This window comes from Perognathus longimembris, chromosome 10 (assembly GCF_023159225.1).
Source record: "Perognathus longimembris pacificus isolate PPM17 chromosome 10, ASM2315922v1, whole genome shotgun sequence".
Taxonomy (NCBI): Eukaryota; Metazoa; Chordata; class Mammalia; order Rodentia; family Heteromyidae; genus Perognathus; species Perognathus longimembris.
Window position 1 is genome coordinate 1,040,672 of NC_063170.1, and position 22,475 is coordinate 1,063,146.

Genomic DNA, 22,475 nt, shown 5'->3' on the forward strand with positions numbered 1-22,475 from the left:
AATCAGGGCGAGCGCCGCCTGCTGCGGCCCTGCCCATCGGAAGTGTTATCCCCGCCCCTCCCCCTGCTGGGGTCCCGCCCCGCGTTTGCCTGCAGGCCCCGCCCACCCCGCCACGCGCCTAGGTTCCTCCCCTCCGCCGCCCGGCCTCGCCCGTCAGTCAGCGGCAGGCCCCGCCCCCTCCGGTCACTTCGCCGCCGGCTCGCCCGGCTTCCAGACTCGCGGCTTCCCGGCTGGGCCCTCGCCGCGCGCCTCGGCCGGGCGCGGGAAAGCCATGGCCGCGGTGCCCGCGACGCGCAGAGGGTGGCAGCTGCTGCTAGTGCTGAGTGCCGCGAGCGTGGTGGCCCCCGGCGCCCCGAGGCCCCCCAACATCGTGCTCCTGCTCATGGACGACGTGAGTACCTGCGGGACGGCCCCCGGGCGGATGGCCGGGAGGGACTCAGCGCCGGAGTGCGGGCCGGCACCCGGGGGAGGGCGGGGTCGGCGGGGCTGAGTGCGGGGCCGGCGGGGGGCTGAGTGCGGGCAGCACCCAGGGGAGTGCGGGGCCGGCGGGGCTGAGTGCGGGCCTGGGGAGCTGAGTGCGGGGCTGAGTGCGGGCCGGGGAGGGGGCTGAGTGCGGGCCGGCGGGGCTGAGTGCGGGGCCGGGGGAGCTGAGTGCGGGGCTGAGTGCGGGGCCGGCGGGGCTGAGTGCGGGGCCGGCAGGGCTGAGTGCGGGGCCGGGGGAGCTGAGTGCGGGGCTGAGTGCGGGGCTGAGTGCGGGGCCGGCGGGGGGGCTGAGTGCGGGGCTGAGTGCGGGGCTGAGTGTGGGGCCGGGGGAGCTGAGTGCGGGGCTGAGTGCGGGGCTGAGTGCGGGGCTGAGTGCGGGGCCGGCGGGGGGGCTGAGTGCGGGGCCGGCGGGGCTGAGTGCGTGCCCGGGGAGCTGAGTGCGGGGCTGAGTGCGGGCCGGCACGGGGGGGGGGGGAGTGCGGGTGGGGGGGGCTGAGTGCGGCGCGCACGGGCGGGGAGGGATGGGGAGTGCGGGCGGTGGGGGGAAGCTGAGTGCGGGCGGCATCCGGAGGAGTGCGGGGCAGCGGGGCTGAGTGCGGGGTCCCGGGGCCGACACCGAGGCCCGCGTGCAGGCAGGAGGAAAGTGTACAGGCCCTTCTCCCCACCCTGGTTAGGCTGTGCTGTCCCTGGCGTCCCCATAGGAGCAGTCCTTGTATGTATCCGGAGTGAAGCACGACTTCATGCAGGGGTGTCGATAGAAACTGATGCGCTTGGACTTTCCCCCTTCTGAGCAGGTTCCCCTTAGGGAACGTGTCCTGGTGGTGAGTAAGGACAGCTAGACTTGGTGGGACTCAGAAGGGCCGTGTGTGCAAAATGCACTCAGATTTCAGAGACTTTAAGGCTGCAATTATAGGCAGACACCATCATGTCCGTCTAGATTGCAGAGAATCTGAGTCTGAAGGTAAGCATTGCAGTTGGTGATTATTGTTTAAAAACAAACAAGGGCTGGGAATGTGGCCCACTGGTAGAGCGCTTGCCTAGCATGCAAGAAGCCCTGGGTTCGAGTCCTCAGCACCACATAAACAGAAAAGGCCAGAAATGGCTCTGTGGCTCAAGTGATTGAGCGCTAGCCTTGAGCAAAAAAGAAGCCAGGGACAGTGCTCAGGCCCTGAGTCCAAGCCCCGGGACTGGCAAAAAAAAAAAAAAGAAAGAAAAAAAGAGAAAGAAGGAAAGGAAAGAAAGAAAAGAAAAGAAAGACCTTATGGACTAGAAAGTTAACGTGAGGCCGGAACCCTGTCACCCAGAGGTCATAATCTTCTGGGCTGCTGACTGCCTTCTTGGGGCTCTCAGCTTCTTGGGGTTCCTATCCTGAGGCCCATCCACGGACTTTGCTCTGCCATGCCATTTCTGAGAAATACTTTCCTGTTTCAATATTAACTCCTTCCAACCTTTACATCCCTCTTGCTGCCCGTTCACGCCGTTGCTTCCAGAGTAGCCGAGAGCAGAGGTCACGGTCTCTCAGCTCTCTGTCCCATTTCTCCTTTCCAAATGTGAGGCACACCTCCTGGTAGTTCCTGAATCACCTTTTGCATTGCAGACTCAATGACCAATTGTAGACGTGCCAGGTTCGGTAAGTACAAGGAAGCCTTCATCTACTCACTTTCTAATGTGGCTTCTAGAAAATGTAAAGTCACCCATGGGACAGTGCCATTTTGGAGTGGAGAGGCAGCCGTCGGCCAGAGCCCGCCTGAGCACTCGGGGGGGCCACACAGGAGGAGGAGGGAGCAGCCAGCTCAGAGCACCCCACTGTGCCAAGGAGAGTTCTGAAGGCCCCGAGGTTGGAGGAACTCTTTGACTCCTAGAGAACTCCAGTCCTGGTCCAACATGTATTAATCAAATAACAGAAAAGGAACTCAAAGAGACTAAGCAAAAGTGGGAATTCTTTGGCTTCTAACTAGGGCAGCTGAGTGGCACGCTCTCCCCGGAGCCCTGAGATACCCCTTAACATGGCAGGGGTGGGTGGGGTGGGAGGTAAAAAGGCACAACCTCAGACAGCACGGGGCCGAGGCACCTTCGTGTTCAGAAGGCCTCACAGGGCTGCCTCTGCCCTCTGTAGCCCAGGCTTCCTCCGTCCTCACCTTCTTGCCCTGCAGACCTGTTGCCTTTCCCAGCCTCTTGATGGCAGAACCTGTAAACTGGTGGTTATCTGGGTCTGGCTGACCCAGCCCTAAGCCTGGTCCCATCTGAGTTTATCTGGATTTTTGAGGGACCGTTTCCCACTATGGGTCTGTGGGAACAGAACCCTAGGAGCCGTTCCTGGCCCCCCGGGCCTCCCCTCCAGCCCCAGTGCAGCCCCTGGGCTGGCTTTGCTGTGTGTCTTTCACTGCAGTGACCACAACTGGTGTTGACTGCACACATCTGAGCCTGCACTGCCTCAATTCTTAAACCACCTCCTGGCCAGAGATGAGAATCTCATCTACTTCAGTTTGAAATCTTCCTGCTGACCTAGATCTGGCCCCTGAAGTGTTAGGGGGCGGGGGAGGGCACAGACACCAAGGTCCTGCACACGTGTCCTGCCTCTGCCCCTCCCCTCTAGAATTCAGACCCTCAGAGCAGCAGCCACCGCTGTACTGTGGGGGACAAGACCGTGTGTCAGGAGGTAGAGCAGGAAGGAGCCTTGAGCTAGCCTCTGGGGAGCTGCCAGGGGGAGGGGTCAGGTACATCCTGAGCCTGTGCCACTCCCAACAGACACACTGGCTCAGTCCCCAGACTTGCTATAGGACCTGTGGCCACAGGTGACTCATGTTCCCGAGTGCGTTATCTACTCCGGCCTCTGGTACAGCGGCTTCAGTCACCCTGCCCCCCCCCCTGCTGTCTGCCTTCCTCTCTCTGCCTCCTTCCCCATAAGTTGGCCCCTGGTGTCGTTGTTGCCAGATGGGAAAGCTATTTCAGCTACTTCAAATGGATTCCAAAGAAATGAAGAATTGCAAGGGGCAAACAGCCGAGTCCCACAGTCCCCGTGGCCTGGAGGGCTTCTGAGAGGCAGCGTGTTCCCAGCAGCTCTGGACACCATGTTTTACCAGAGTCCTCTGGGGGGGAAGGAGAGAAGGGTGAGGAAGCCTCACCCTGGAGAAGCAGTAGGGCCAAGCCTAAGGGGCAGGGCCACCCTCCTGAGACCAGTCCTCACGGGCAGAGTGGCTGTGTAATCGCAATGTCCAGAGACGGGGCATTAATGATTGCATCTGGACAACTGGCCTGGCAGACCTAGGCACTCAGCCATCTGTCTGAGGCCATGGGCCAGTTCCCACAGACATCACCAGGGTCTGGCTTCCTGCCTGCCTTAGGATCGCCTGCTCTGCCATGGTGCGCAGCTAGGTGGGCACTTCCCTGCATACAGGCCCTGACCAGACCCCACTGAGTCCAAAGGGCCGGCCCAGGACAGCCAAGGGACTGTTAATCTCCTACTGGCCTGGCCAGACATCTGCAGAGCACCAGGTTGCCTGCACTTGCTCTGTCATAACCACCTTGCGGAAAGACAAGTATGTGAAGTAGCAGCTTTCGCATAGTTACAGTTGTTGTTTTGTTTTTTTTGGCCAGTCCTGGGCTTGGACTCAGGGCCTGAGCACTGTCCCTGGCTTCTTGAGCCACAGTGCCACTTCTGGCCAATTTCTATATATGTAGTGCTGGGAATCGAACCCAGGGCTTCATGTACATGAGGCAAGCACTCTTGCCACTAGGCCAGATTCCCAGCCCTGCATAGTTACAGTTGTGAACCCATCACTGTACTGAAAGATTGTTTTGTTATCTCACAGAAACCCTGGCCCCGTTAGCAGTCATTCTTCACCTATACACACACACACGTACACACACACATACATATGCCAGTGCAACAGCTACAATTTATTTACTTTTTATTTATTTATCTTTTGTGTAATACTGGGGTTTGAACTTAGGGCCTTGTACTTGCCAGGCAGGCGCTTTACCACCTGAGACATACCTCTAGCCCACAGTTTACTTCTGTCTTGGTGGGTTTGCCTTTTCTGGACAGTCTGTATGAGCGAGTTATGGATACATGTCACACTTGCATTGTGTCAGCCCTTCATTCCTCTTTGTGGCTGAACGTTACTACTGTGATTATGGTAGCGTGCACATATGTTGTTTACTGTGTAAGTGTAATCCAGTGATGTAGGCATTCACACTAGGGCACATCTGTCATCCCTGTATACTCCAGCACATCCCATCACCCCAAACCTGTACCCATTCACAGTCACCCACGATCAACCAACCAGGCCCTGGCAGCCTCCAACCTGCTCTGGCCCTGCGGATTGGCCTGGTGAGAGAATTCACATCAGTGAGCCACACACCAAGTGCCTGGCTTCCTTTACTCAGCATTGTTTTTAGGATCCAGCAAAATTGCGGCCCGGATCCTTCTTTATGGCTAAATCACATCCTGTGGTGTATCTGCCAGTCCTAGGAGACATACCGAGTTCACCACAAAGCAAGAGGCCTGAAGCCACAGGCCTCCTTCCTCTCCCTGCTCTGGAGGCTGGCAATGTGCACCCAGGTGGAACAGAGTCCACATCTACCAGAAGAACAGGAAGGGCCTGCCTTGGCTCCCTGGCCCGTGCCACTGTCCTGCAGTCTCTCCTGGTGTCTCCTCCTCTTTCATGACACTAGCCATATCGGATTACGGTTGGCCCTGATGCAGAAATCCCAAGTGGACATGATTTGGGGGGACATTTCTCCCCACCACAATGTGGGCCCATTTGTCCAGTCACCATCAGGTGGCCACGGGACTGGCACGGGCTCTCAGCAGTGGGAATGGGCTGCTCTGGACGTCATGGCGCTCTGGGTATGAGCCTGTTCTCGCAGAGACACTGGCGAGGGACTGGTGGGTCATCGCGTGACTCCAGTTTAACTTTTGGGAGGGAAGCTTGCCGCTTGCTTTTGAAGTTAAATTTGCATAGCTTTCTGTGCTGGAAATAGAGTGCAGGGATGCAGGGTCCAGATCTGCCTGGGGAGGAGGGTACACGTGCAGACACCACCCCGGGAGAAGAGGTGTGAGCAAGCAAGCCCTGGAAGGCAGGCCGCGCCGAGGCTCTGCCTAGCACCTGCAGGCACTGTGGGGATTGGGTGTCGGCTTTATGGCTCACTGGAGCGTGATGGGGTGGACATAAACCACACCCCCATGGTAGGTGCACCACTTGCAGAATTATCACTCCACCTCTTCTCTTCCCTGCAGATGGGGTGGGGTGACCTGGGGGTGTATGGAGACCCTTCTCGAGAGACCCCAAATTTGGACCAGATGGCTGCGGAAGGAATGCTTTTCCCTAACTTCTATTCTGCCAACCCTCTCTGTTCACCGTGTAAGTCAGCGCTGGCCCCGCTGGCCCCGGCCCCAGGCTGGGGCAGCCAGCCAGGCCCTGCACACCCTCCACCCGCCAGCTCTGCCTGGGGGTGCATCTCTTCTGTCGGGGCTGAGGGGGAGGGAGGGGCCACACCTCCCCTGGAGCACTTCCGCGTCCCCAGGCAGAGTAGAGGGCAGGGAAGCTGTGCCTCCTCCCTGGGGCACCCGCAGAAGTGCCCAGAAGAAGAGCAGTGGGCGAGCGGAGCGATCCCCACGTGAGGACGGGCTGCGTGGCCATCGGCCTGGTGGTAGTCCTGGGGCCTAGGGAGCCAGGCCCGGGCCTCCAGGACCAGCCGAGCTCGGGGCCCGAGGTCCATGCCTCCATCCCCTTGTGGGGTGTTGGGCCCGCACCTCGATGAGGCTGGAGCTAAAGCGCAAAATGTGGGTCGCACGCTTCCCCGGAGCAGTGCACGTGGGGCTTGAGGGACCTGGCTGTGGGTCCTGCCGGATGCGCTCTCAGAGTTGCTCTTCCCACTCCTTCTGCCTAGCCCGGGCAGCCCTGCTCACGGGACGGCTGCCCATCCGCAATGGCTTCTACACCACCAACGCGCACGCCAGAAACGGTAAGCCTCCCGGCACATGCCAGAAGAGGGTGGGCCCCTCAGCCCAGGTGTGGAGGGAGGGTGGCACGTACGACCCGGGATGTTCGTTCCTGCTGCTTTGAACCAGATCCTGGTTCTCTCCCTAAAAACAGAGTTAGGTGAATGGAGGCACCAGGTCCAGCACTGGCTCCATGAGAACCTGAGGCTAGGGGCTCCCAGAGCCCTACTAGCGCCCCTCCCCCAAGGTCCCCACCGCTGGGGGCTGACAGCGTGTTCAGGGTGGCTGAAGAGTAGCCCCTGTGGTTCATATCCAACCCTAACTACTCAGGAGGTGGAGATCTGGAGGATAAAGTTCAAAGCCAGCCCAGACAGGTAGGCCTGGGAGACTTCATCTCCACAATCACTAGCAAAAGCAGGATGGGAGCATGGCCCAAGCGGTGGAATGTCAGCCACGCAAGCAAGCTCCAGGCCCCGAGTTCACATTGTGATATCACCAGCACACAAAGGAGGCATGCCCCTTCCTTCAGGAGCTCCTACTTCTCCAGGAGTGGTTTAAGGGAACATCAGGGAATGTTCTGGAAACAGATCTATTTTGTTTCTTTTTTCCTTTTATGTTGTTGTAGTTGTTGTTGGTCATGGGGCTTGGACTCGGTGCCTGGGTACTGTTTCTGAGCTCCCTTCTGTTCGTGGCTAATGCTCCACCACAGCGCCCCATCCATCCAGCTGTGTGTGTGTATGGGGGGGGGGGACAGAAGAGTCTCCCAGACTTTATTGCCCTAGCTGGCCTTCAACTGAGATGCTCGGATGGGTGCCCCCTGGGTGGCTGGGATGGCAGGACTGCGTCTGCGGTGCCTGGCTCCCAGGGGCTTTACTTAGATCCATCCCCACCTACGATGAGGCTGAGGCGGGAATGCCTGCGAAAACCCCGAGGTGCACCCTAGCTCTGCCCGCCAGCAGCTCCGTGCCGGTCGGCGCGCAGCTCCCTTACGGCTGCTGTGGGATTCCCAGGCCGCGCCGGCGCGCTCAGGGTGGTGTCATCCTTCCAGCGTACACGCTGCAGGAGATGGTGGGCGGCATCCCCAGCTCGGAGCATCTGTTGCCTGAGCTCCTGAAGGAGGCTGGCTACACCAGCAAGATCGTGGGCAAGTGGTAAGTTCCAGAACATGCCTCTGCAGCGGTCCGTTCTGCATCCCCAGGCTCAGTTGCTTCCAAGTCAAGACCTCTCGTGTAGGGAGCATGAATTCTGGTCCCTTTAGATTTCTGCCGGGAGCTTTCCAAAGTGGATGTGGCCATTCCAGGGGTGTTCCTGGGGCCTGGCTGGGCCACCATCCAGGAACAGAGGTGTTTCAGGCATCCGTCAGTAAACGCCCCATGCTGTCACTGTCTCCACCACCCCTCTTTAGTCCCTGGGGCACTTAGGTGTGAGGACACAGCGCCTTCCACCCTGCGCCCCACAGGCCCGCTTCCCTCAGGAAGCTGCCCTGCTCCCTGCCCTCCGTGAGCTGCTCCAGGGCCTGCGGCCCTTCTCATTGCCCGTGACAGTCACGAGGATTCAGAATCTGCCAAGGCCAGGGAAATAGTTCTCGGAAAATCCAGTCTGCAGGCTGCCTGAGGAACACCGTGTTCCTCTTCAGGCAAGAAGGAAGCCACCCTGCCAGCAGGATGAGGCACCGGGGCAGAGCGAACAGCCCTATCGTGGGGAGGGCAGCCCCGAGCAGGTGCCGGGAAGCCCAGGGAGTCTGGCACAGGCTGCCCTCGAGAGCTGTGCCAACACAAGTAATAGCAGATGGTCTGGGGCAGTGTATCCCCAGTGACCAGAGCTGCCTGCCCGGCAGCCCTACCCCATCCCCCAGCCTCCCGCTCGTTATCATCGATGCAGGGTGGCCACAGAGGCAGAAGGAGTAAGTCGAGCTGGCTGGGGTCCAGGATGACTGCTGGGAGGAGCAGGGCCTAGAGGCCATTCTTGAAGGACTCGAGGCTCTGTGGGTGGACAAGTCAGCGGTGGAGCCTGCAGTGGGATCAGTACAAAGACAAATTTCCAGAGGCCCGGGGCAGTCACCCCACTGCCCCTTAATGATCAAGGTCCCCGTCCCAGCAGGCCCACGCCAGAGCTGCCCTAACGTTCATGCAGACCAAAGAGCCACGGGCTGAGTCCTGGAGCACATGAGGCCTGGGCTCCTAGAATAAGGCTCAGATGCAAACCCAAGTTCTGCCAGCCTTCGGTCTGTTCTTGCTTACCTGCTGGTCAGCACTGGCCACTGCTGTCTTGGGACAAGCAAGGGAAATTAAAGCTGGTCAAGACTGTGACCCTGTGTTTTTTAAATTTTTATTTTATTGTAAAGGTTATGTACAGAGGGGTTACAGTTACATAAGAACTGGAGTTGTGGCTCAAGTGGTAGAGCACTAGCCTTGAGCGCAAGAGCTCAAAGACGGCACCCAGGCTCAGAGTTCAAGCCCCAAGTCTGGGTGAAAAGCAAAGCTAGGCGGGCCGAAGCCACTGGTTTCTGGAGGTCCGGTTCCCACGGTGTACCATCCCCAAGACACCCAGTCCTCAGCCAGGCCTCACCGTCTCAAAGGCCCTGAGCCGCACCACGTGCCCTCCACTGTACCCGGCACCCTTGGTGAGGCCCAGTGCTCCTTCTGGGGGAGGGCTTTAGGTCTTGGTGTTCCCGGGCCTTAGCACGCAGTGAGTGCCAGAGGCACGCTTGTTTTGTTAAACATGAATGAAGAAGGATGGGTTTGCTATCAAAACAACTTGGAGGGTCCCTGGGTGGGGGTCCCTGAAGCGTCTTGGCTCCTGTTTCTAGGCACTTGGGTCACAGGCCCCAGTTCCACCCCCTGAAGCATGGGTTTGATGAGTGGTTCGGCTCCCCCAACTGCCACTTTGGCCCTTACGACAACAAGGCCAAGCCCAACATCCCTGTGTACCGGGACTGGGAGATGGTCGGCAGGTAAGGTGGCACCCTTCCTTCCCCGCCTCATCCTGTGTACCGGGGCTGGGAGGTGGTCGGCAGGTAGTGGGCTCTTCCTTCCTTTCCTTGTCCTGGTGACTTGGTGCCCAGCACTCCTGCCCCTGCTTCTGTGCTGCCTCTGGAGCAGGATGGATGGTTCCTTTGGGGTTCTGGGATTCGAACTCAGGGCCATGCACTTGGTATGAAGGCATTCCACTCCCTGAGCCATGCTTCCAGTAGGAGAGGTGATTCTTGAACCACCTGCTGGCTTGTACTAGCGTTCTGTGTACTGAGAGGGTTGGTTCCTGGGAAGTTCTTCCCAGAGCCTATGAGACTCAGGCCTGGGGCCGTTTCTGACCTTTCCAGGGTCACTGTTTCTTTTGTGACATCCTAAGTCAGAGGTCTTTCTCAGAACACACTCATAGAGCCTGCACTCAGTTTCGGAGGTCCAGAGCTCTCATCTGCCTGTGTCAAATGGGCTTGTCGGCTGTGGCCTAAACACTCAGCACAGCAGAGAGGAGGACGAGGATGAACTCCTGTCTGAGACTCACAGTGGAAGGAAGTTTTGCAGAGAGGCTAGGGCTTGGGTGTGGAGAACCTGTGTGGGCACAATTCTGGGTTTTATCCCTCCCTCCCTCCCTTTTTCCCTCCCTCCCTTCCTCTCTCCCTCCCTCCCTTTCTTTGTCAGTTGTGGAGCTTGAACTTATAGCTGGGTAGTGTCCCTAACCTGCTTTGTGCTCAAGGCGAGTGCTCTACCACTTGATCCATAGCACCACTTTAGGCTTTTTCTGAGTAATTTATTAGAGATAAGCGTCTCACAGACTTTCCTGCCCAATCTGGCTTCAAACCACGATCCTCAGCTCTCAGCCTCCTGAGTACCTAGGATGACAGGTGTGGGCCACTAGTGCCTGGCTTTCGCCTGGCTTTGCTTTTCTTTTGGAACCTCTTATTACTTGGGTGGACTCAAAGTGAAAGCAGCACATTGTCTTTTCTAATGTGACAGCTTTACTGGGCCATGCGGTCACACGGGCAGCCCCCACCTACAGCACACAGTCCAGCGCGTGTAACCAGCATGAGCCGCCCGCCCAGCCCGTCCCCCTGTTCACACACAGCCTATGACTTTGCTGGTAGATTTGGGGAAGGGACTTTCCTGACTGAAGTCTGGATTCTGTCTGGTATGTTTTCAGATTTTACGAAGAATTCCCAATTAATCTGAAGACTGGGGAAGCCAATCTCACTCAGATCTACTTACAGGTTCGGGGCTAGGCTGGGCCAGGCCGGTGTTTGCGAAGTAGGGAAGGCGGCGCTGAGCTGGGCTGCCGTTTGGGAAGTAGGGGAAGGTTGGCCGTGGGTAGAGAGGATGTGAAACTTCTCTGCAGGAAGCCCTGGATTTCATCAGAACACAGCAGGCAAAGCACCGCCCCTTCTTCCTCTACTGGGCCATTGATGCCACCCACGCCCCTGTCTATGCATCAAGGCCTTTCTTGGGCACCAGCCAGCGCGGGCGGTGAGTCCCTGTGTGGGAGTGGTGGCCCCTGGCGGGCTTCGGCAAGGCTGGATTCCCATGGGGGGTGGGCGCTCAGCACCCCTAGGGAAAGGTCCAGAGCACCCTGGTTTTCGTGAGACCTCACCTGCGCAGGACGGTAGAGAGGGCCCCAGCATCGGCGGGGGCCCCGTCTGCAAGGACTCGAACTTGGGCTTGCCTCGGCCCATTCTGAAGCCAGGGTCAGTGTGTGTCCTGTGACACCCTGACGCCCTTGGCTCCTCCACAGGTATGGCGACGCCGTGCGGGAAGTCGATGACAGCGTAGGGAAGATACTGAGCCTCCTGAAGCACCTGGGCATCGGGCAGGACACGTTCGTCTTCTTCACATCCGATAATGGCGCTGCACTCATTTCTGCTCCCAAACAAGGCAAGTTTCCCCCCCCTCCCCCACCGGGGCCAAACGCTGGAGCCGCTTGTACTCAGAGGCCCTCAGCAGCCCTCAGGCAGAGCAGGAAAGGGGCTCCCGGAAGCGTCTTGGCTCCTGTTGTGGGCACTTGGGTCACAGGCCCCAGTTCCACCCCTGAAGCACCCAGGCGACTGTCAGGACCAGCAGGAACCTCACCTGCCGTCCAGCGAGAGCCCTGCCCAAACGCAGGTGACGCCAGCATCGTGACCATCTGAGGGATACACCGGGGCTGGGACTCCCAGCGACCCGTGCCACGCGGCGTGGCCTGGGGCTCTGCTTAGTCTTGGGGCCAGCCATGAGTGGCCAGAGCTCTGGTGGCTCCGTTTCTGAATGGCAGGTCCTCAGGGAAGGGAGGACGGGGCAGGATAGTCCCATTCTCTGGAAATCTCAGCCAGCCTGGATGGAGCCATCTCACGAGCTTCCTGGCCTCCTTGGCCTGGCCCTTTGTCTCTATGATCATCTCAGGGACCCAAGACCACCTGGCAGAGAGGCCCAGGATGGGCTGGTGCCCTCCCGGTGACTGCCTGCCAGGGGCATTGTGGGATCGTCCCTCTGACAGGTGCCAACTCTCATCTTCAGGTGGCAGCAATGGCCCCTTCCTGTGTGGGAAGCAGACCACGTTTGAAGGTGGCATGCGGGAGCCAGCGATTGCGTGGTGGCCAGGGCACATCGCTGCAGGCCAGGTAAGTCACGGCCCTGCAAGACTCGCATCGCCCTCCAAACCTCCAGAGGCCGCTGGTGCCCACAGCGGGTCCAGCCAGTACGGCCGCCTGGGGACACAGGCTCCTCGGTTCTGCGCTGGTGATGTGGCGACCCCTGGCCTAGGCGCAGGCAGGCAGGCCAGGCTGTAGGACTCGTCGGGCCTCCATCTTCTCAGCTGCGTTCTGTGGGCACGCCCACTGCACAGTGCTCCCCCCGGGGTCTTCAGGGTGAGGACCCCAGCAGGCACTCGGTACGTCTACTTCATCCCCTCTGCACGGCTTTCCTGCAGGCGGGCTCTCAGCTGAGAACCCGTTCTTCAGGACCCGCAGTGACCCCAGGGGCCGTGCAGACAGACAGCATCTGTGAGCACAGGGGCTGCTGCCCCTTGGGTGGGCTCTTCCTCAGGTCGTCTCCGGGAGGCCTTGTCTCTGCTGAGCTGCTTTCATCTATGCGTGCTGGCATAGGAGGCCACGGGATTCCAGAACTGCGGCCACTGTCCTCCTCACGTGGGGCCGCACAGCACCGCTAACCCTCGCGGGAAGAACCTGGGGTCCCACACAGCTGCCTCAGCCAAGCCGAGTAGTCTGGCTGGCCCCTAGGAGGTCCCTTGATTTCCCCAGAGGCCAGCAGTGTGGCCCCGTGCTGATCCCTCCTCTCCCCTGCACCTCTGCCTGCTGGGCCCGCACGGGTGGCCCGGTCCATTCTCCCAGGCCAGCCCTCGTCCTGCCCGCCGCCCTCAGAGGCCGCACCGTGGCTGGGTCCAGGGGCTGGGCGTGAACATCTGCCGATCCGGTTAGGCCCTTAGGCCCCTGCCACCTCTTCCTGCTGCGCACCTTCAGAAGTTGCCCATCTGGCCCCCAGCTACTAGGGCAGAGTTGGGAGCAGTTCTAGGCTTGCGGCGTTGGGGCCTAGCCTGCTGCCCACGGGCCTGGGACAGTTTCCATGTATCCTCAGCAGCAAGAGGAACTTTTGGTAGCACCTGCCCTGGACACCTTGTTTCCACACCCTCTGCCCTCAGGCCTGCTCAGTGTCTCCTGCCCAGGGCCTCCTGACAACCCCCCCTCCCCCCTGCCATCCCCGTTCCTGGACTCTGCAGATTGACAGACCTTGAGGCTTGCTGACAGGCAGCTGTGGGCTTGCCCGTCACTGTACTGGGACCCTCCGAAGGGCAGATGGGGACGTGACCACACAGTGCGTGGGAAACATGACCAGAAAGACACAGGGGGTGCCCCTCTGTGTGAACGGGGCCTCACCTGGCTTTGGGGAGCCCGGGGCGGTGGTCATTTAGTGACCTGACCCTCATGAAGGACTGGGAGAGACGGGATGTCTGGGTGGGGCATCCACGTCAGGCTGCAGTGCCCGGCTCCCCGGTGAGGCGCACAGCAGATCCCGGGCCGCACAGGCCCCTGGTGCTGACTGGCCTGCACAGGCAGGAGGCTCAGCCCCCACTGCTCCTCTCCAGGGGGTTCCGAGGCCCCTGCTCCCCATCTCCCTCCCAGCCAGAGGAGCCAGGCCTGGAATGTGGAAACCTCGCAGGCTCTGCCGAGCTTGGCCGCCCCCCCTCTCTCCCTCCCCCGGGACCCATGGAACCCAGCCAGGCTGGGAGTCAGCTGTGTGCTGTGATAACAGCGCCGTTCATTCAAAAGGCTGACATTTGTCCCGCAGCTTCAGAGAGCCAGCCTTCCTGCCGCTCCTGGCGGGGCCTTGTTGCTCAGCCTTTGAGGAGTGAAATCTTGAAGACACCGCGTCGGCCTTAGTGGCCTCTTCCTGCAGGGCCGCGGTGTGAGCTGCTCCCCTGGGGCACACAGACGTGTGTTCTCTGCACACAGCTGCTTGTGCCAGAGACCCAGACCCCCTCCCTCCCGCCACCCCAGCTCCGCAGTGAGTCCCCGCCTTTATTTCGCCCAGACGGAAAGAGTATTTGCCTTCTCTTTTTCCCCCCTCCTTTCTCATTTCTTTTTCTCTTTCCAACAACACTAAGCCCTGGAGAGAGGACTTTGGGAGAGCCCCAAAAGACAGCCAGGATTGCTGGAGGTGCCTGCCTTCCTGCAAAGGCCTTGGATGGGTTCTGAAACAGATGTGTCCCCTAGTGTTTCCCTCCTGCCCTGGGAGGGGCAGACTCCAGATGGCAGGTGCCAGGGCCACACAGGCAAGGTCCTCGTGGCATGGTGAAAACCACAACTCCAGCTGGACCAGGGGCGGGCAAGGAGCCCCGAGGGGAGCACTGTACAAACAGGACCCCATGGAGGAGCTTTGCCAGGAGTGGTGCCCTGCCCCATGCCAGAACACCAGGAGTGGTGCCCACCCTGCCCCATGCCAGGACCCCAGGAGTGGTGCCCACCCTGCCCCGTGCCAGAACACCAGGAGTGGTGCCCACCCTGCCCCATGCCAGAACACCAGGAGTGGTGCCCACCCTGCCCCGTGCCAGGACCCCAGGAGTGTGCCCACCCTGCCCCATGCCAGAACACCAGGAGTGTGCCCACCCTGCCCCGTGCCAGAACACTAGGAGTGGTGCCCACCCCATGCCAGGACCCCAGGAGTGTGCCCTCCTTGCCCCGTGCCAGGACCCCAGGAGTGGTGCCCGCCCTGCCCCATGCCAGGACCCCAGGAGTGGTGCCCGCCCTGCCCCATGCCAGGACCCCAGGAGTGTGCCCGCCCTGCCCCATGCCAGGACCCCAGGAGTGGTGCCCACCCTGCCCCATGCCAGGACCCCAGGAGTGGTGCCCGCCCTGCCCCGTGCCAGGACCCCAGGAGTGTGCCCACCCTGCCCCGTGCCAGGACCCCAGGAGTGGTGCCCACCCTGCCCCGTGCCAGGACCCCAGGAGTGTGCCCGCCCTGCCCCGTGCCAGGACCCCAGGAGTGGTGTCCACCCCATGCCAGGACCCCAGGAGTGTGCCCACCCTGCCCCGTGCCAGGACCCCAGGAGTGTGCCCACCCTGCCCCATGCCAGGACCCCAGGAGTGGTGCCCACCCTGCCCCGTGCCAGGACCCCAGGAGTGTGCCCACCCTGCCCCGTGCCAGGACCCCAGGAGTGTGCCCACCCTGCCCCGTGCCAGGACCCCAGGAGTGGTGCCCACCCTGCCCCATGGCCACTGTGCTTCCCACTGACCTGCATGGCACCAGTACATGGGGTCAGTGAGAATTGGGGAGCCAGTGAGGGGGCCAAAGGAGGCCGTGTCTCCCACGTGCCAAGACAAGGGCAGAGGTAGCCGGTACTCTGCACGGGGCCCAGCCTAATACAGATGTACCTGCAGCCACAGGGGCCTGTCTCTGGAGGCGTGGCTCCCTGGGCATGTGCACCCACAGGCCCCGCCCCCGCCCCCTGGGGTGGAGTGGACCTGAGGGAGCAGCAGGTGCTCACTCTCCCGGGACCTGGGCCCCCGGCCAAGTGCTGCTGTGTCGCTGCAGGTGAGCCACCAGCTGGGCAGCATCATGGACCTCTTCACCACGAGCCTGTCCCTTGCCAGCCTGAAGCCGCCCCGTGACCGAGTGATTGACGGTCTTGACCTCCTCCCCACCCTTCTGCAGGGCCGGCTGGTGGACAGGTGGGTGCAGGACGGACACAGCTTTGCCCTCGGCGCCCCCCGCAGCTCCGTGTGGCCGGGCCTAGTGCCGCGGAAGGGCGGCAGTCTCACCAGTCTGCCAGTCAGTGTGGGAAGTGAGGCGCCGGCACCTGGGGCAGCCCGGGACCCTCGGGGGACAGGGAGGCCCTCACTTCGGGGAAACATCACAAGGGCTGAGTGGGTGGGGTCTTGTCCCCCCGTCCCTTCTGCGCTGGCGGTCTTGTCCCCGTAGTTCCTCTGTGTGCTTCAGGCTGTAGGCAGGAGTGGAGCACGTGCTCTGCTGTCTGCCCTGAGCTGGGTCCCTGGTCCCACCCTCGCCCTGTGCCCAGCTCTGTGCCTTGGACCGCTACTTACCACCGAGTCCCGAGCGCGCTGAGGAGTGGAGCGAGCGCTGGAGAGGCTCAGCGCTGTGGGGAGGAGGGCGGCAGCCCAGGGCTCGCGGCAGGGCCTCAGGCCCGGGGAGGTGGGGAAGGGGGTGTGTGTGACCTTAGCAGGGTCACCTCTGCAGCATCCATTGAACCCCAGCTTCCCAGCCGGGAGCCCCGCCCGCAGACTCAGCCATGACCCTTCCCTCAACAGGCCAATATTCTATTACCGAGGAAACACACTGATGGCCGCCACCCTTGGCCAGTACAAGGCCCACTTCTGGACTTGGACCAACTCCTGGGAGGAATTCAGACAGGTAGGGGATGGCGACAACAGGAAGCTCACAGCCCTGCTGCCTCCTGGTGTGGCCCCACAGGCCACCCCCCTCAGTGAGGGAGGCTGGGGCTACTGCTCTCAGCCCCCTACACGCACACGCAGGGTACCTGGAAGATGCTAGGGACGTGCGAGTGGTATCCTGCAAGGGCTGAACTTTGGGGGTGGCTTTCAGGGCGTACAGTCCAGATCCCACAAAGGGCCTCTGCAACCTTTGCCTTCCCACCCTGCACAGAGCCCTCCTAGGCCCCGCCCTCCACCACCGCGCCCTGTAGGCCCCTTTCTCTCAAGTTCTCCCAGACCCTCCACGCCCAGGCACGGGGAGCCTGTTGCTATCTGCGTCTCAGTGCTATCTAGGGTGTGGGGCGTCCTCCCCCCCTCCCCCGACACAGTCCAGGGCCTTCTCTGCTGCAGCCTGGCCAGGCCTTGGGCTGGCCGCCTTCTCAGCCCGCAGCTCGTCAATATCTTTAGACACATGGAAACCCCAGTGATTTGCCTCAAGAGAAAATCAGGTAACGAAAAGCCCAAGTTCTAGAACACGAGATCATCTCGGATACAAATCACAAACCCTGGCTCAGGCATCAGATGTGCAGGATGCTGGGCTGTGCGTGGCAAGGCAGGTGGACAGCATAGGAAAGGGACACCAGACTTGGGCTCAAGGGCACCACCATCCGGACCCAGTGCCTTACGTGGATGCATGGGGCAGGAAAGGTTGCAGAGTCCATGCAGGCTCCCCAGGCCACCCCGTGCCTGCCCCAGACTGCCCCCCACCCCGCCTTCCTGCATAGCCAGGCGCCTGCTCTGCCCTCAGACCTTATCTCAGCATCTTGTCCTGAGTGCTACCCTACGCCCCGCTCAGCCCTGCCCTGCAGCTCAGAGACTACAGTCTGTCCCCTTGGTGCCTTGGGTCCAGAGAAACCCAACCCAGCTCCTACTAGGCCGGCATCTAGCGGGTATGGGAGCTGCGCCAGGAGCAGGCCGGCATCTAGCGGGTATGGGAGCTGCGCCAGGAGCAGGCCGGCATCTAGCGGGTATGGGAGCTGCGCCAGGAGCAGGCTGGCCTCTAGGGAGGATGGGAGCTGCACCAGGAGCAGGCCGGCCTCTAGGGAGGATGGGAGTTGCACCAGGAGCAGGCCAGCATCTAGGGAGGATGGGAGCTGCACCAGGAGCAGGGCCGGCCTCTAGGGAGGATGGGAGTTGCACCAGGAGCAGGCCGGCCTCTAGGGAGGATGGGAGCTGCACCAGGAGCAGGCCGGCATCTAGCGGGTATGGGAGCTGCACTCGGGGCACAGAACATGTACTGTCAGCTCCTGTAAATGTTTAGAAGTTTCTGCCACAGAACCTGTGCCCAAAGGGCCTGGCAGAGGCATGCACGTGAGTCTTAATCTGAACATTTGCATGCGGGGCCAGATCCTGGGAGAAGCCCCAGTGCTGTTCAGGCTCCCTTTGCTACTGCAGGCCAGGTGGGCCAGCTTTGAGCAAAAGAGCTCAAGAAGAGCACCCAGGCCCTGAGTTCAAGCCCCATGACCAAGAAGAAAGGCAGGCAACTGGCTGGCTAGGAATGTGGTTAGTGGTAGAGTGCTTACCTAGCATGCATGAAGCTCTAGGTTCAATTCCCTCAGTACCACATACACAGAAAAAGCCAGAAGTGGCACTGTGGCCAAGTACTAGACCACTATCCTTGAGAAGTTCAGGGATAGTGTCCAGGCCCTGAGTTCAAGCCCCAGGCCTGGCAAAAAAAGGAGGGAGAAAAGAGTAGGTACTGGAGTTGAGTCTGGAGAGTCATGCTTGAATCCGCGTCAGTACTTGGCTTCCATGCCTCCTGTCCCAGCCCACCCGCCCCTGTGCTGTGCAGAAACGGGCTGGAGCGCTGCTCATGAGCAGGGCAGGAGAACTTGTCTGCCCAGGCTGGCTTTGGCCCATCCTCAGATCTCAGCTAGGGTTATGGGCATGGATTACAGGCGTGAGCCACCGGCACCCGCTTTATCCTGATGAGAGGCACGTGGGCGGGGCTTCGCCCTCGCCTCACTTCCCCTCACTACTTGGACGTGGAGAGGGACACTGGAAAAGGGCGGCCACCGGTCAGTGCTCCCTGCTGCTCCTTCCAGGGCATCGATTTCTGCCCGGGGCAGAATGTCTCAGGAGTCACCACCCACACCCAGGAGGAGCACACGAAGCTGCCCCTCATCTTCCACCTAGGCCGAGACCCAGGAGAGAAATTCCCACTCAGGTGAGGCTGGGCTGGGGCCGCCACGTCCGGTAGTGCAGCCAGCCAGCGGCAGGCCCCTCTGGATGCCCTGGGCTACGAGGGCATCCAGAGGGCACTGGAGCAGAGCCGGCCCGCGCCGGTCCCACAGGCTTCTTTCCCTCGGTCCCCCACCAGGCTTGTAAATGCTTTAAGCAGTATTCAGTGCTGCAGAGGTCCCCACAGGAGGTCTCGGTCCTCAGGGTCAGCCCCCCGCAGCAGCTTCTGGGCCCTGTGGAGACAGCTGTGCTCCCTGAGCCGGGCCGCTGGCTGCTCAGCCTCCTTTGGGCTCCGCCTTCATCCCCTCCCCCATCTCTGGGTCTAAGGACGGGCGGGCTGCCTGTCCAGGAGGCCGGGGGCCAACGGGCAGGACCCAGGCCCGTATGGGACATCATCCTCAGGGTACCTGCCACCAGGGGCCCCACGTCCCCCTCCTAGAATGCCTGTAGGCCTTCCGCAGAGCTGACCGGTCTCCGGGGTGCAGCCTCGTGACCAGAGCCTTCTTACCTCCAGCTTTGCCAGTGCTGAGTACCAGGATGCCCTGGACAGAACCACCTGGGCTGTCCAGCAGCATCAAGAGGCCTTGGTCCCCCGGCCAGCCGCAGCTCAACGTGTGTGACCGGGCAGTCATGGTAGGTGTCTGTGCTGGGCCCGCTGCCCATGCGCGTGGCAGCTGGGAGGGGCTGTGGGGGCTCCATGCAGTGCAGGGGGGCAGGAGGGGGACAGCGGAAGGACTCAGCTGCCCTGCTGAGAAGTCCTATGGGACTGGACTGGGCAGAGCCTCGGGAGCCCGTGGAGAGGACCCCGTGGCAGCCCGTGACTGGTGCCTTTTGCACTAGTGTCCCTGAGCCCTGCCCTCGGAAGCATGGCTGCCACTGCTCCAACCTCGCTGTGGGAGGACAGGGACGCCCTTTTCTCAGGACTGCCAAGGTTTGGGGGCCGCTGGAGCCCGAGCTCCCAGAGGGTACTGCTGCTCCCCTCCAAGGAGCGGCCGCTCTCCAGCGGCACAGAAATGACCTGTCCAAAGTTCACAACGAACTCTAGGAACCTACAAACCTGGAAGACATTTACAAGGAGGGGTAGCACCCAACAAAAGGAAAATCCCTAGGGCTGGGAACGGGGCTCAGTAGTAGAGGCTTGCCAAGCATGCATGACGCCCTGGGTTCCATTCCTCAGCACCACATACACAGAAAAAAGCCGGAAGTGGGCGCTGTGACTCAAGAAGTAGTGCTAGCCTTGAACAACAAGAAGCTTGGGGACAGTGGCCGGCCCCTGAGTTCCAGCCCCAGGACTGGGAAAAAATAAATTAGAAAGAAAATCCCTAGCATACACTGGAAGGAGGCAGCTCAAGCCAGCACACTCCCCGACAGAAACAAAGAAGAGCCGACCTTTTGCACAACTATTTAAAAAATTGTTTTAAAAAACTTTCTAAAAACAAACCTAGCAGAATACAACCATGGTAAATTATAGATAATCACTTACTGCTTCTCTAGTAATAGTTTCCTACCTTCAGGAAAGAAACACCTAGTGAAGATTCTTAACAGCTTCAGCCTGACTGAATATACCCTGCTGGGACCTCAAGAGCTCAGTAAAAGCCTTTAATTACTCTAAAAAAAAAAGAAAGAAAGAAAAAAAAGACATGACCTGTCCGCTTCAGACGGCCGGGCGCGTTCAGGGGGGTATGGCGTAGACATGACCGGTCCGCTTCAGGCTGTTGCTGGGCCAGGGAAGCCAGCAGCGCTTTGCTGACTGCCAGTGCCATCTCCTGGATGCCAGTGGCACTGCCACTGCCGACAGACAGGCCACCATTAGGTTCTAGAAAGTGGTGCTGGGTCCGCAAACCAACTCAGCTGAGACACGGGGATGTGTGGCAGTCCAGCCTCGGCACAGTGCTGCCCCGGGAGCCTGCCCCTGTGCCACCTCGAGCCCTCGCTCAGCTCCATCCCTCCAGCTCCCAGGACAGCCTCTGGTCTCGTGTCGGGGTTATCACAGCCCCAGACACACAGCTTTCTTCAGCCTAGACCAGACCCACAGTTCCGCTTCCGTCCTTCGCAGCAGCAGACGCTGGCGCTGCGTGTCCGGGGCCAGCCCAGGAGCAGTGTCTCCACGCGGTGACTCAGTAAACCAAACACAGGGCTTGGATGGGAATGCAGCTGCCTCCATTTCTCTCAGGGGTCCATGTTCCGGCTCCCCCAGAGGCTTCCAGGACACAGGGCTTGTCTGAGCCACCCTGACTGGCACAGCAATCGCACCTTTCCTGGCACGTTAGTGTGTACCTTCTGCAGCTTCTGCATGTGTGAATGATGCCTGGATTTGATGATGAGATGTTCGCCTGCCCAGTGGCCACCCTCCCTGCCCCCCCCCCCGCCCACCCAGCCACGCCCCCTCTGCAGGGCTTCCGGGGAAGTACACGGTTCCACGTTCCAGTGATTTCGAGGAGACACGAGCTTCCCCCTGCACCGTGCAGGCGGCCGTGGTTCCACACTGCTGAGTGGTCGGGACCAGTGCCAGGGACAGTCAGGACCTGAGGTGCCTGGAATAACCGCATGTTCTTTTCTGAATTTGATTTCCTAGAACTGGGCGCCCCCAGGCTGTGAAAAGCTGAGGAAGTGCCTGACACCTCCAGAGTCGGCTCCCACCAAGTGCTCCTGGCCCCATTAGTATCTGGACCCAAGCCAGGCTCAGAATCCCCAGCCGGAGGGTAAGAAGGCTCTGGCCTCAGGACTCCCACGTTGGAAGAGTTCCAGTTGCCCTCTGCCTTGCCCACCCACCAGATGGCACCTGCAACCAGCAGCAGAGCCCTGAGACCACACCCGACCCGTGGAGACTAGTCCACGGTCCGGGGCTGTCCATTCCTGGGCCTGGCCACACAGCTGGCTGTGAAGGGTGGGGCTCTGACCACGGTGGCCCATCTGTGCCCAGTGCCCTCTCCAGGGCCTGGAGGCCAGGGGGCACTTTCTCACTGCTCCTGTGTCTGCTTCACCCTTGGCATTGAACACATTGGTGCTGATACTCAACGGAGTCCTCAGTGCTGGGCAGGCAGGACACCACGCATCCACATCGGCCCTCCCCTCCTGCAGCGCTGTGAGCCGCGGGGAGGTGGGGAGCAGGAAGGCAGACTCAGCCGGCCATGGCAGAGCCGCTGTCACTTCCCCACGAGGGGCCCTGGGTCTCCCACCCAGCTAGTCCAGCACAGTGAGGCCCGCGGACTGCAGCTGCTCCTGTCAATCTCCCGGGCCCCTCCCTGAACAGTGAGTGACACTGCACCAGCCGCTGAAGGCTGCCATGAACGTTTCCATATCTGTACAGTGACCAACGACGAAACTGAATTGTGAAAGTTGAGACATTCCAACGAAGTTTAGAATACAAAGCAAACGGAAGCGCTCTAGCCCTGCTGTCTTCCTTGGGGTTCGGTAGGGCTTGTCCTTCAGCCACCCTCAGCTCAGCTTCCCGATTTGTATAAAGGAGGCCGTGGGAGCAGTGGTGCTGCAGGCCCGGTGGGCCGGGGTCCCGGGTCCGTGAAGGCTGTGGCCTTGCCCACCTCGAGGCGAGGGCCACAGCTCTGCCAAGGGAAGGGGGTCTGCTCACTGTGTCCTGGCCGGCCAGCCGCCCTCAGCTGAGCCTGTGACGCGGGCCCTGGGCGGCCCCGGCCCCCGTGGCCCCCCCACCCCCCCCGCCCCGTGCCAGCGGGGCGGCCGGGCTGCCGGAGCCGAGCGCAGGGCGCGCACTTTGGCCCCCACTCCCTTGGGTGAAATAGCGTCCCTTCCCGCCGCGGAGCCCCGCCCCCCGAGACGCCACGCCCAGCCGCGGAGCCCCGCCCCCGGGCGCCACGCCCAGCCGCGGAGCCCCCGCCCCCCGAGACGCCACGCCCAGCCGCGGAGCCCCCGCCCTCGGTGACGTGCCGCGGAGCCCGGGCCCCAGCGGCGCCACGC

General features: G+C 61.0%; 1 protein-coding gene across 1 annotated transcript; it reads left to right on the forward strand.

Moving 5' to 3' along the window:
- The first annotated feature begins 173 nt into the window (after positions 1 to 173).
- Galns (galactosamine (N-acetyl)-6-sulfatase) lies at positions 174 to 21,907 on the forward strand. The gene is given in 15 exon segments (XM_048354942.1): positions 174 to 391; positions 5,726 to 5,849; positions 6,379 to 6,453; positions 7,479 to 7,581; positions 9,240 to 9,383; positions 10,571 to 10,637; positions 10,763 to 10,890; positions 11,156 to 11,295; positions 11,914 to 12,017; positions 15,445 to 15,581; positions 16,179 to 16,281; positions 18,407 to 18,528; positions 19,057 to 19,132; positions 19,134 to 19,175; positions 21,118 to 21,907. Coding segments are annotated over 15 exon segments (1,572 nt in total). The 5' UTR covers positions 174 to 271; the 3' UTR covers positions 21,205 to 21,907.
- The last annotated feature ends 568 nt before the right edge of the window (positions 21,908 to 22,475 follow it).